Below are 14703 nucleotides of genomic sequence, written 5' to 3'. Positions count from 1 at the left end.
CCCATGGGACTCTGCCTTCTTCAATCTACAGACCACCCCCACCCCAGGTTGAGACTCAGTGGATGATCAGATCTGTTCTCTTGGTCAGTTCATGATGCTATAACAAATTACTATGGACTGAGTGGCTTAAACAACAAACGTTTCTCACAGTTCTGGAGACTGGGAAGTACAAGATGAAGGTGCCAGCAGATCCAGTGTCTGGTGAAAGCCCTCTTCCTGATTTGCAGATGGCCTTTTTCTCCTTGTATCCTCACATGGTGGATGCCAGAGAGAGAGAAAGCTCTTTTGTCTCTTCTTATACGGGCACTAATCCCATTCATGGGGGCTCCACCTGCAGGACCTAATTACCTCTTAAAGACTCCACCTCCTAATACCATTACATCAGGGGTTAGGATTTCAACATATGAATTTGAGGGAGACAAAAACATTCAATCCATAATACCTGTCCCACTAAGGGTGTATTCAAGAAATAAGTGTATTCTCATCTTAAATTTAAAAGGAATCTGGGGGGAAAGAAAAGCATATTTGATATCTTGCTTGCTAGCTCAGTTTTTAAAAGAAAAAAAAAATCTAAGTGGAAAACTGCCAGAAATGTTAGAAAATGTTTAAAAAGATACTCTTTGAGAGTTTCTGTTATTGCAAAAAAACAAATTAAAAAAAAAAGAAACTTTTATATAGTGTTTTACTCTGCTAGGCAGCAGTGCAAACATAAGGAATCTGCATACATTACTTCTCTACAAAGTAAGCTGGAATTGAAGAGGAATTAGGTCTATAGATTTCCTCAGAAACCTTAAAAGGAGAGCTAAGAACATACTGTATTTTGCTGGGTTGACAGATTATACCAGTTTACCAATCATTTCAAGTGCAGCCACATTATCAGTCTCCAAAGCAGTCTCGTTGATTCCCAGGATGGCAACCTTCCCTCCTAGCAATTTACAGCAGGCTGATATCAGCCTCCTACTCCAAGGCAAGTCTTCTCAGAAGGGCCCAGCAATCAGAGAAACTGTGGTCAGCCACACCCTCACCCCACCCAAAACATCAGGGCCTTTATTTTACTCCAGGATTCGGCAACAGCAAGCATCTGCAAGGCTGGGCTGGTTAGAGGTGCTCTGAGTTCCTGGACTTGAATTGGAATAATCATCATCCAGTTAAAGGGGATTACATAATACCAGGGCTCTGTGAACTTTCTGTTAAAACTAGTGAAAGGTGTATACTTTGACTTGAACAAAGCACACTACTGTATGAAGGTATAAAGGGATTATTAAATATGTGTTTATTTATATGGAGAACAAGGATAGTGTCTTTGCAAATATTAAACAGATGCATTTGAATTTTCCCCTTACCCCTATTCCTTGGGACCTATTCCCTAGCCCTGTTCCACCTGTGGACCAGAGTGTCTTCTGACCTATCCTCCAGTTCGTCAGTTATTTGTCTATTCTGATGTTAAAGCAGTTCACTGAATTCTTAATTTCAATTATAGTATTTTTGAGAGTTCTAGAATTTTTCTTTTTTTTTTCCAAATCTGCTGTGTCACTTTGTATAGTTTTACAAAAGTGTAATTTTCCTGCTGGAACGTTCCAGTTTGGCTTTTAGGCCCTTGAACACAGCAAGCATAGCTGTTTTATAGTCTATATCTGATAACTCCCATACCTAAAGCCTCAGTAAGTCTGTTTCCCTTGTCTGTTGTTTCTGCTGATTGTGGTTTATGGGTGTCTTATCTCCTTGTGTGCTCTGTCATCTTTGATTGTGGACTGGACTTTGTATATGAAAGAATTATTTACAAAAATGATTTGAGATCTGTTATCTTCCTCATAAGAGGATTGTTAATTGTATTTTATTTTATGTTATTTACTTATTTTGCCAGGTGTCTAGGGACACGAGCCATCCAGAATCACCTTCATTTCAGTTCAGGGCTTGAGATTTTAGGGACAACTAAAATCAGGGCTTCTCAAACTTTAATGTCCACACATACCACCTGTGGATCTTGTTAAAGTGAAGATTCTGATTTAGTAGAATTTGGGCAAGCCTTGAGACTCCACAATTTAAAAAGAAAACCCAGGGCTTCCCTGGTGGCGCAGTGGTTGGGAGTCCACCTGCTGATGCAGGGGACGCGGGTTCGTGCCCCGATCCGGGAGGATCCCGCATGCCGCGGAGCGGCTGGGCCCGTGAGCCATGGCCGCTGGGCCTGCACGTCTGGAGCCTGTGTTCCACGGCGGGAGGGGCCACGGCAGTGAGAGGCCTTCATACCACAAAAAAAAATTTTTTAAATAAAAAAAAAGAAAAAGAAAACCCAGGTGATGTCAGCGTGATGGTTAATTTTAAGTGTTGACTGGCCACAAGGTACCCAGATTACATAATTTCTGGATGTGCCTATGAGGGTTTTCTGGATGAGATTAGCATTTGAATCCGTGGACTCAGTAAAGTAGATGGCCCTCCCCAGTATGCGTGGTCATCATACAATCCGTTGAGGGCCTAAATAGAACAAAATGTGGAGGAAGGAGGAATTCACCGTTTTTTTCCTGCCTGATTGCTTGAGCTGGGACATTGACCTTTTCCTGCACTCAGCACTCCTGGTTCTAGTGCCTTCAGACCCAGTCTGGAATCTACAACATTGGCTTCCCTGGTTCAGGCCTTGGGACTTGGACTGAATTACACCACCAACTTTGCTGGGTCTCAAGCTTACAGACAGCAGATTGCAGGACTTCTCAGCCTCCATAATTGCATGAGCCAATTTCATATAATACATCTCTTCCTATATACATATATCCTACTGGTTCTGTTTCTCTGGGGAAGCCGGACTAATCCAGTGCCGATGGTCCATGGGCCACACTTGAAGAAACAGGACTTAGATGATCTGAAGCAGGCTTGCAGTTCTTCTCAATGCTAGTTTTTTCCAGTTCATCCTAATGTGTGTGTTTTCCACTTGATCTATGCTTCCAGTAATTCTAAAAGTTTACCTGTAGATTCTGATGGGTTTTTCTCACAAAAACAATCATGTAGTCTGAAATAATGACAATTTTATTTTTCTTTTTAAATTCTTATACCCTTTATTTGTCTTTCTAGCCTTATTGCACTGGCTAGGACCTCTGGTATCAAAAACAGTGATCATAGCAGGCATTCATGCCTCATGTCCCATCTCAAGAAGACAGCATTCAATAATTCACTGTTGTTCTGGTCACTGTAAGATTTTGTACATACACTTCATTGGATCAAGAAACTTTTCTTCTACTTCGCTAAGAGGTTATTTTTTTTAAATAATAAATGGGTATTTAAGTTTTATCAAATGCTTTTTTGTATATGTCTTTACATTTATACATTGTTGTGGTACTTCTGGTTTTATATTCTGAATTATATTGGTTTATTTTCACATGTTAAACTAACCTTGAATTCCTGGAATAAACCTAACTTGTCATAATATATTATCTTTCTATACAATGCTGGATTTGATTTACCAATATTTTGCTTAGGAATTTTATATCTATGTACATGATCAAGATTGGCCTATGATTTTCCATTTAACATTCTTTTCAGTTTTGATAACATATAAAGCCTGTCTCTACAGAGAAACAGAACCAATAGGAGATGGATATATATATATATATATATATATATATATATATACACACATACATACATGTGGATATATATGGATACAGAGATATATATGTACATATATATCCATCTCCTATTGGTTCTATATATACAGCCGATAGATATATAGATGTGTATATATCCATATATGTGTGTGCATATATATCTATATATAGATACATATCTCCTATTGGTTCTATTTCTCTTGATGTCATATTTTCATTAATATTTAGTTCAAAATATTTTCTAATTTTTATGTTGATCTCTTCTTTGACTCACGGACTACTTAGAAATTTATTATCCAATTCCAATATTTAGGGATTTCTCATTATCTTTTTGTTATTTAAGCTTAGTTTCATTGTCACTAGAGAATATACTCTGTATTAATTCAATAATTGACGTTTGTTAAATCTTGCTTTTTGCTCCAGCATATGGTCAGTTTTGGTAAATGTCCCATGTACACTTGAATGAGTAATTTGAAGTTACTTGGGACACTCATTGTTCTATACATGTCAGTTAGGTTAAGTTCATTGTGTTGTTTAAACTTTCTGCTTGCTCTGTCATTTACTGAGAGAGGTGTATCGAAATCTCCACCTCAGATAAGCCATGTGAGATGGAAAGTAAGGTCCTGAGCGCTTGATGAACAAGCGAGAGACTGAGAAAAAGAGCTAGTGTCTACTTTTCATTAGAAATGAACAGAAATTTGGGGGAGCTGTGGGAAACCAGAGAAGATGAGAGGGAGATTCCTAAACTTCATGATGTAGAAGAGACAAAAGATTTGTAAAACAAGGGAATATCTAATTCTACTTGAAGAGGTTTTGAGTTTTTATAACTTAAACCCTTCTGTCTTTCCAAATCTTATGCTACCACTAAAACACATGGTGAGAGTAGTTTTGCTTTACTTGGTTTGTTTTGAGGAACTCAAGGAAAGAACAGAGTCCTCCGTTGGCTTGGCACAGTCAGAAGCAGCCCTTGCCTCTGTGTATGTGCCTCCCCAGAACTCTGGGAAATTCTGAGCACCTGCTGAGTGCCAGGCACTGCTAGGTGCATTAAGTGCATCCTCTCCTTGTACTGCAGCATAATCAAAGGGTTAGAAATGCAAGCGCAAGACCATTTATGAACTGAACTATGACAGTAGAAGGAGATGTGTGTGAGGGGTGATCACAAAAATGTCACTTGCCCCTTAACTTCCCACAACTGACAGAAGTTTGGGAGAGGACACTGTCTTCTGGAGGGAGTGGTATGAGGGTTCTGTCCATCTTATCCAGAGCTAAAAGGTAAAGTGACCCCAGTTGTCATCTGGATTACATGACCTTGCAGTATTGTTGTTAGGAGATAATGTTGGTAAAGCACTTGGCTCAATAGAGAGTCAACAGTCAATAGTTACCATTCAAGATGTCTCTGTATCTTTTTGTTTCCCAAACTTGGTGATGAGGAACCAGAGAAAAGGGCAGTGTCTTTTTCACTTAAGTGATACCTCCTATCACCATCACGTGCCCAGTGCCGTACTATGGATATAATAGATGCTAAGTAAATATGTTTGTTGTTGCCAGGTTCCCAGAGTTCCCTAAATGTGAATAGTTTCAAGGGCTGTGTTAGTTATCTACTGATGCAGAGCAAATTACCCAAATACAGATGGTCCCCGACTTACCATGTCTCCACTTAGGATTTTTTGACTTTACAATGATTCAAAAGCAATATGCATTCAGTAGAAACCACACTTGGAATTTTGGGTTTTGATCTTTTCCCAGGCTAGTGATATGCAGTACAAATACTCTCTTGAGATGCTGGGCAGGGCAGTAAGCCACAGCTCCCAGTCAACCACACGATCACAGGGTAACCCACACTTACAACCACTCTGTACCCAGATGACCATTCTGTTTTTCACTTTCAGTACAGTATTCCGTAAATTACATGAGATTTTCAGCACTCTTTATAAAATAAGCTTTGTGTTAGATGATTTTGCACAACTGTAGCTAATGTAAGTGTTCTGAGCACCTTTAAGGTAGGCTAGGCTAGGCTAAGCTATGATGTTTGGTAGGTTAGATGTATTAAACGCATTTTCAACTTACAATATTTTCAATTTACATGGGTTTTTCAGGACATAACTCCATCATAAGTTGAGGAAGATTTGAACACAGATGGCTTAAAACAACAGCTATTATCTGTTAAGGATTTAGGAGCAGCTAAGCCAGGTGGTTGGACTTGGGTCTCTCATGAGTGGCAGTCAAGATGTGAGCTAGGGCTGAAGTACAATCTGAAGCTTGGCTGAGGCTGGAGGTTCCGCATCTAAGGTAGCTCACTCCCGTGGCTGTTGGCAAGAGGCCTCAGTCCCTCCCCACCTTTCCACAGGGCGGCTCATGATGTGGCACCTGGCTTCTCTCAGATCCAAGAGGATGAGACTGAGGCAGAAGAAGCCACAATCTTTTAAAACCCAAGCTTAGAAGTCACATGCCCTCTCTTTCACATTATTCTCTTCATCAAAAGTGAGTCACTAAGTCTAGCCCACACTCAGAAAGAGGCCAGTCAGGCCCCACCTTTCTTTTTTTTTTTGCGGTACGCGGGCCTCTCACTGTTGTGGCCTCTCCCATTGCGGAGCACAGGCTTCGGACGCGCAGGCTCAGCGGCCATGGCTCACAGGCCCAGCCGCTCCGCGGCATGTGGGATCTTCCCGGACCAGGGCACGAACCCGCGTCCCCTGCATCGGCAGGCGGACTCTCAACCACTGCGCCACCAGGGAAGCCCCAGGCCCCACCTTTTGAAGGAAGTGCCAAATCACTTGTGGACATATTTAAAACCACCAAAGTATGACATCGTGTTTTGCAGATGGTGATGTGCTCAACACGTTTTTATTAAATAGATCCCAGGAACCTCCTTAGATTGTGACATAAAACCTTTGGAAATTCTCTTAGAATTTTTATCTCTGCCCCAAGAGATCAAACAACATTCAGGGCCCTTCTAGCTCGAAGATGTAATGTGTGGCCCCCTGAACAACATTCAAGCCACTATTCCTCGCAGAGATAATGCTTTTGGGCTGAATTCTCCCCATCACCTACCTGCTTGGTTCTAGGAAGAATTCTCTCTGTGGGACCCCTCTGTGTGCAGAGGTATGTTCCCTGACAACTGGTCGCCTGACTGACTGGAGACATCAACAGAGCGTGTCCTGTACAGCCAGGGAGTGATGCAAACCCAGAGAAGAGACACGATGCTTTCATAGCTCAGGGAAGGATGGCAATGGGCGTGCTGCAGCTGCTGAGTCAACAACAGTTATATGTACACATTATTCTTCTAACAATTAGACTTAATCTTGAAACATTTTTTCCCCTGCTTTGTTCCAAGAGGGATGTAAGGCTGCTTGATTTCTGTAAGTGATCCTTCCAGCTTGTCAAAAAATCCATTTCCTATTTTTAAGCATGGGCTTCCCTGGTGGCGCAGTGGTTGAGAGTCCGCCTGCCGACGCCGGGGTCACGGGTTCGTGCCCCGGTCCGGGAAGATCCCACATGCCGCGGAGCGGCTGGGCCCGTGAGCCATGGCCGCTGAGCCTGCGCGTCCGGAGCCTGTGCTCCGCAATGGGAGAGGCCACAACAGTGAAAGGCCCGCGTACCCCCCCCAAAAAAAAAAAAAAAAAGGTAAGACATTTTTGTTATTTTCTGTCTCATAGTAAAACTTTCTTAGGTTACCCCACATTCTATTTTTTATCAAATATTTAAGAAAAACAATTTGGAGAAATGCTGTACTTAGCAATATATGTTATAAATTGATAGAATTTCCCACTGCATTCTAAAAATACTGTTGCTGCTATTGCAGCTACTGGCTCTGGAGGATTTACCATGCAGTATTTTAAGAACTTTGTGTGTCATTCAAACCTTGAAAAAACTTAGGAGTCAGGCACTACTATTTTTCCCATTTTGCAGATGAGATTTGAAGCTTAGAGAGGTTAAGCAACTTGCTCACAGTTGCGCAGCTGTTCACTGGCAAAAAGTGAAGGTCTGAACTGGGCAGCTTTTCCCCAGAGCCTATGCTCTTCATAGCCACGTTGCAGTTACAAAGTGCAAGATCAAATACAGTGACTGAAGCCAATCAAGACTTGGCTATAGCTCTCCTTACGTTTGCTGCCTACACTTTGATACAGTTTTTTCTTGTAGGGAGAGACAAGGAAGAAAAAGAGAATGGATAAATGTCATTTCCCCCCCAAACAAAATGACATCTGAGAAGTTTCTATAGCTACTAGCTGGTAAAAGGAGTAGAAATGTCAAATAATACTAACAAGGTATATGACATGTTCTGGGTCTGGTTTCAGGCAGACATTTCCTCTCCTTATCCAGTCATGGGAAGAAAAAAGAGCAACTACTCCAAATCACATGTCTTGCTGCAAACAGATTTCTCAGATAACCTCTCTTTAAAACTAAACAACACCCAACATATTTCAGAGGGTAGAGTATCTGTAATGGAAATAAATAATCCACTCTCTGTAGTCTCAATTCTTACTGCACATCAGAATAACCTGAAAAGATTATTTTTTAACCCAAAGCCCATGTATCACCAAGAGGTTCTGATGCATTGGTCTGGGGTGGGACCCAGGCAGAGGGAGTTTTTAAAAGCTCTCCGGGTGAGTCTAAGTGCAGCCAGCACTGAGAATCACAGCAACCCAATGATGCTAACAGGCTTCCTTCCCACCTGTTGGCTCTGTCACTGACCAGCCACGTAACCCTGATGAAGTTATGTTCCTCGGCCTAAGCTTCCTTACCTCTAAAATGGGGATAACAAGAGGACTAATCCAATGTGGATTAATCGAGACAACACATGACACATCTAGAACAGGGTCTAGGACACAAAAACACTTTAATATTAGCTATTATGATGGTGATGGTGCCATTGATCTTTTTTGCCTGAGGTTGGGACTTCAACACGTTTCTCTATCCCAGAAAGCAGGGATAGTAACTTCAACCCAAGTAGGATGTCATAATCTTTACCAGGAGCTCCCTTAACATGAATAAACCTCTAGAACCGAATCTAATTTGTAGCTCATTGTGAGGTAATATTTAGGTCCCTAGAGGGGATGGGCAATCTCATAGCTGTAGTTCACAACATAAAGGAACTCACTCACCTGGGACTGAAGTGAATTTTCTCGGGAACTTCCCTGGGGTCTGTGACCACTTTCTGGTTGTCTCTAGAATTAATGGGATCATCAGGGATCCTAAATTTGGCCATCTGAATTTCAGAGTCACTCAGCTCAGCATGGGAGATTCTTGCATAACCCAATCTGTGGCAGAAACAAATGGTTTGTAAAGATATTATTATCATACAGAAATCTGATGAGATCTAGTATTATAGATAACACCTTCATTATTAAGCCAATTTCCCATTTCTAACTCTACTCTGTATATCACTAGAATTAACCTGATATATTACTCTAAATATTTATCACAATATTGCTTTTATGATATAAATGAATAAGGAATATGCACATAGGTTTAATTAACTAAACATACTTGGCAAACGTACTCCACTTTATTACACTAATGAATACTCTGTCTGTACAATCGCCTCTCACACAATTGTTTTGCTTCAATAGCAGGAATACTTCAGAATGACAGGAGCACAGGCCTAAATTCTTTCTTACCTTAAAAAGTCCAAATACCTCGTGCACATTTTCATTCACATTGGAACATCTAAAATAAAAGATTTTTAATGCCTGAAAAATTGCACAATTTTCATGTCTGAAAAAATTGTACATCGTGTTTTTGCTTACATCTTTTGGTTCTCCAGGAAATTCAAAGCATTTTGTAGATGTTATCTATCTGGATAGTTATCGAGAAGCTCACATGGAAAAATGGGAGAATCATAAGCAGCCAAGAATTCATTTTATTTTATTTATACTTTGCCTCTTAAAAAATGTCAGCTTCAGTCATTCACTTATTTAAAAAACAAATACATAGCCAGTCCCTATTACATGCAGGCATTGTTCAGGTACCGGGGATAAACAGTGAACAAAACGAAGGTCTTGCCCTCATAGAGCTTTCATCCTAGTTGGGGAGAACGAATTAAATATGTATATATGTATGGTGACCAGTACCCAAGTACTATGGGGGAACAAGCGGAGTACAGAGGACAGGGCATGCTAGGTGGCAGAGGCTGTTATTTTATAGTGGATGGTCAGAGCATAACTCTCTGACAAAGTGACATTTGAGCAAAAAGTTGAATGAAGTGAGAGAGCAAACCATACAGGTATTGGAGGAAGGGCGTTCTAGGGAACGGGAACAGCAAATGCAAAGGTCCTGGGGTAGAATGCGCTTGGCTTTTCTGAGAACCAACTCCACAATGACTGGAGTGGAGTGCATAGGGGAAACCTGAGTTTGCACGGGGGTGGGGGCAGCAGATGATGCAAAGCCTTCCTGACAGACTTGAGATTTTCTTCTGAGAATGAAATGGTAATCCAAGGAGTTTTGTGCAGAGTTGCAGTGGCTACTGTGTAGAGAACAGACTCCAGGGAAAGGGTCAAAGCAGAGAGAACAGTTAGGAGGCCACTGCAACAATTTAGGTAAAAGACGATGGGGGCTTGGGCCACAGTGGCAGTAGGAGGAACACTTAAAACCTGTAACTCCATACAAAATAGAGACAGAAACCCAGAGCTGGAACCAGCGGAGGCAGCAAATCTGCCCACCACAGCAGGTAAGAGAAGAGCTATGATGGCATCAGATGTGGGTCTGAGTTGTCTGACAGGTTAATGCATTTGTCTAAGCTCAGGTCCCAAATCTGTGCAGTTCCCTGTAATTCTATGTCACTGCCTCTAGTAAATCTAGGTTATTTATTTCCCAAATCTCTAAGATCAAACTTCTAACCCATTTCATAGACACAGCCTTCAAAAAGTCCTTGACGATAAGGAACCTGACAATCCAAATCTTCTACTAAAACAGGGACTCTCTCCTTGTTGTCCAGTAAATATTTATCAAGTGCCTACTGAGAGCAGGGCATTGAATTAGATGATCAAGGTTAAAGTTTATAGAATTGGTTTTGTGGACAGAAACTGAATAACAGTAGTCCTAACTTCATTAATTTTGGTATTTTCAAAATTACCTTCATGTCTGTTACAGACTAAACATCTGTGTTCCCTCCCCCCAAATTCATATGTTGTAGCCCTAACCCCTCTGCCCCAGTGTAGCCATATTTGGAGACAGAGCCTCTAAGAAAGTAATTAAGTTAAATGAGTTCATAAGGGTGGGTCCCTGATCCAATAGGATTAGTGTCCTTAAAGAACAGATATCACAGAGCATGCATGCTCTTTCCCTCTGTCTCCAGAACCATGAGAAAATTAGTTTCTGTTGTTAAAGCCACCCAGTCTATGGTATTTTGTTATGGCAGCCTAAGCAGACTATTATACCATCTCTGACAGTCATAGTTACTATATGTATGTGTGTATATATATATATATCTCCAAATATTTCTAAATATACACATATATTTGCCATCCCACTCTCCTAAGGAGAGACAAAGAAGGTCTTGGGCCACAAATGTACAAACAGAGCCCAGTGATCAACTATTATGGACACTGGTACTATAAATACCCCTGTCCCTTGGCAACTAACAATTTTTACATCTTGAATATATACCTTTTTCAGTCTATATCATAAACTGTCTTCTAGAAATTCTAATAACCCCATTAAAGCAACCACTTTAATATGAATTTAAATAGAAGCAGTGTTTTCAATCTGAGATATCATATACTTTACAAAACTAGCATGCTCCCTCCCACCTTAATGTTTTGGGAACACCAAAATAATAGTCAAGCTATCTGTCCTGCAGCCATATGGGCATGTGCTGGGTCTTTAGAGTTTCTGAGTTATTAGTGTAACCAGAATGAGCTTAGCATCTCAGGGGCCTCCCTGGCCACCTCAGTAAGCATATGAACCAATGAAATTATCCAGGAACCAGTTTACTAAGTAATATCCAAAGTCCTTCATAAGAGTCCACAAGACCTGCTCCATTCCCTCACTGCCCATACACTCCCCACTTACCTCCTTTACCTCCATCTCCATATACACACTCCTGCCCCACGAATACCACTTTTCTTCAAAAACATCAGCCCTCCTGCCTTTGGGCTTTTGCACTAGCTGGTCCCTCTACCTGGAAAGGTCTTCTCCCAGACAGCCACATGGGCCACTCCTTCAAATCTTAGCTCTAATGTCAATTTCTCATTAAGACCTACCCAAGCCCCTATTTACAACTGTATCCCATCTCCATATTCTGGATGTTCCTTATCCTGCTCAAGTTTTCCTCGCTATAGTTATCACCTCCTAAAATAAGACACAATGGAATTATTGACTCCATCATTCCAATCATTGTCTATCTTCCCTCAGCCAGTTGAGGGATGCTTCTCTGAATGTTCACTGCTATACCCCTGGTGGCTGACATACATTATGCTCCATCAATACTTGTTGAATGGCAAATGGGGTAAAGAACAGTAGAACCTAATGGTTTGCTTTCACCAGACTGTGACTCATAAGTGAACAAGGCATATCTCCAAAGGGAGAGAAGTTGACCCTGTGATTCTATATCATCTCCAGAAGGCAACCATTTCTTTCATCAATGCAGATCACAGATCTTAGAACAGAAGATTACCTAAGGGGTGATCAGTTCCACACCAGCTCCCCTCTTCAGGCAGGCAATGCCAAGATGTCTCTGGGTGATGAACTGCTCTGTATGGAGGAGGAAGTAAGGCCCAGAGAGGTCCCCCCTAGAAGGCCCCACTGTCCCACAGTTCCCAGCACTGCCCCAAGGAGGGTAGTTAGAGTTCTCAGGTCAAACAGCTCCAAACAGATTCTGTACTAACGGAATTTCAGGATGAGTTTCAGGGATGGTCGCCAGCATGTTGCATCCACTAAAGAACCCTGTAAGTGGAGGGGCCTGTGAATCCATCACTGTCAACAAGATCTGTCCCTCCTTACCTCTCTCACATCACCTCCCATCTCACTCTACTCCAGCCGTGCTGGCCTCCTCACTGTTATCAAAATATACCAAGCATGCCCTCCTAAAACTCTTGCACTTCCTCTTCCCTCTGCCTGAATGCTCTTCTCAGGATGTATGCAGGCGGACTCCCCCTCATTCAGGCTGCTGCCTGAACAGCACCCCATCAGAACAGCGACACTGCCCACCCTCGGTACTCCCCGTCCTTCTTACCTGGCTTTATTCATCCTTCTTATCACATTTATCACCACCTGGCATAGTCTATTCCTTACGTGCTTACTTTCTGTCTCTTTCCACTGGAGTGGAAGCTCCATGAGTCAAGGATTTTATTTTGTTCCTGTTATATCCCCAATGCCTAGAACAATGTCAATCATGTAATAGGTATTTAATAAATACTTGCTGAATAAATGATTGATTGATTAGTCCCTTTTTTGATATTAAACTGCTCTCTGCTCTGTTTAAAGCAACACTGCCTTCAAAACAGATTTACACAGCTACGTGTTTGAATTCTGAGATCTTTCAGCTATAGTATTTTTGAATTTTTACATATATATGGATAATATTAATTTTTTGATATGGGATGATAGGGGGTGATATTTTTTTAAAATATAATGTACATTGAGAGCTCATCACAATATAGTAGTGGCTCCAAAAAGGTAGTTACCTTACCCAAGATTACATGTTTAGAAGCTGGCAAAGCTGGAATTCAAGCCCATGGTCCATGCTGTTTCCACCATGGCATACAGTCAAAAATGGTGCCATTCCTGGGCTTCCCTGGTGGCGCAGTGGTTGAGAGTCCGCCTGCCAATGCAGGGGACACGGGTTCGTGCCCCAGTCCGGGAAGATCCCACATGCCGCGGAGCGGCTGGGCCCGTGAGCCATGGCCGCTGAGCCTGCGCGTCCGGAGCCTGTGCTCCGCAACGGGAGAGGCCACAGCAGTGACAGGCCCGCGTACCGCAAAAAAAAAAAAAAAAAATGGTGCCATTGCTAACATGTACTGACAGTTACATAATGATCAGGCTTAATAACTCACACAGTATCTTCTTTGTATAATTAAACTTAATTTGCTTAACCATTTACTCCTTCTTAACTCATTAGGCTATACATTGAAAAAAAAATGTTAAACTGGGTAACTAGTCAAATCAATGTCTATGAAAAGTAACACAATTAACTAATTGCTTCCAGAAAGTTTTTCCTTCCAGGATAGACCCAAAAGATCACAATAACAGTAGATTAAGAAAAACAACAATTCAAAAAAAAAAGGAAAAGAAAAAAAAACAAAAAACACCTATGCTTACTTGATCAGCCCTCGATACATAATATATTCACACCATCTGTCTTGATCTGTGCTGTCAATGTCCTAATAATGAAGAGAGAAGAGAATGTTTAAAGCATTAAAAACGGTGCTGTATTCTGAATTGCCAAGAAAATGCGTGAGCTACAGTAATAAATATGCCTTTCTTTTGTGCATGCTATTTTCTCTGCCTAATTCCTACTGATTTTTTAAGGTCAAAATCATTTATTCGTTCTATAGATATTTTTGGAGCACCTACCATATGCCCATCTAGCCCCAGTATGAGATGCTGGGAGTAAAACATGAAGGTGATCTAGAGAGAGAGTTAGGCAGCAATCACAACACGGTACTGGCTCCGCACAGTTTTCCAAGTCTCTCATCCCAAGCAGAACTGACTGCATGCTCATCGGTCATCCTGTGTAGTCCTTTATGCGCACCAGCTACACCACTCTGTATAGTTAATTGTTTAGATGTCTCCACTCTCCCCTTCCTGAGCAGAAAGACTCAATCACCTAGGCTCCCTGGTTCCCAGCATGAAGGCTGGCATTTGTCAGGAGCTCAGTCTGTTTGTTAAATTGAGTCACTGGCAACACACGTTTCAGAAGTAATCATGAGTCTATTTGACGTTGAAAGCTTGAGACTAGCGTTACTTTTCATCAGAAAATCAGAACATAAACATTTTTTTTCTATAATGTGTTGGCAAAATTCTAAATATGGAGCTTTTATACTAAAGAAATATTCATGTTCTTCTTTTAAAAAATATACCTGACTTTTGACTATGTTGACTAAATTTGACTATTAAAATTTAATTTAAAAAATATTTTTAGGGCTTCCCTGGTGGCGCAGTGGTTGAG

The 14703-nt window shown here is 41.3% G+C and overlaps 1 protein-coding gene across 1 annotated transcript in view; it reads right to left on the bottom strand.

The window, feature by feature from the left end:
* Positions 1-8694: 8694 nt before the first annotated feature.
* CWH43 (cell wall biogenesis 43 C-terminal homolog) overlaps positions 8695-14703 on the bottom strand; it is a 47882-nt gene continuing 41873 nt past the window's right edge. Inside the window, 2 exon segments of the mRNA XM_070045514.1 lie at positions 8695-8854; positions 13854-13915. Of these exon segments, the coding sequence (XP_069901615.1) occupies positions 8695-8854; positions 13854-13915 (222 nt within the window).

Source organism: Globicephala melas, chromosome 5 (assembly GCF_963455315.2).
Source record: "Globicephala melas chromosome 5, mGloMel1.2, whole genome shotgun sequence".
Taxonomy (NCBI): Eukaryota; Metazoa; Chordata; class Mammalia; order Artiodactyla; family Delphinidae; genus Globicephala; species Globicephala melas.
The sequence above is the reverse complement of the archived record's forward strand: the minus strand, read 5'-3'. Positions and strand labels throughout refer to the sequence as shown.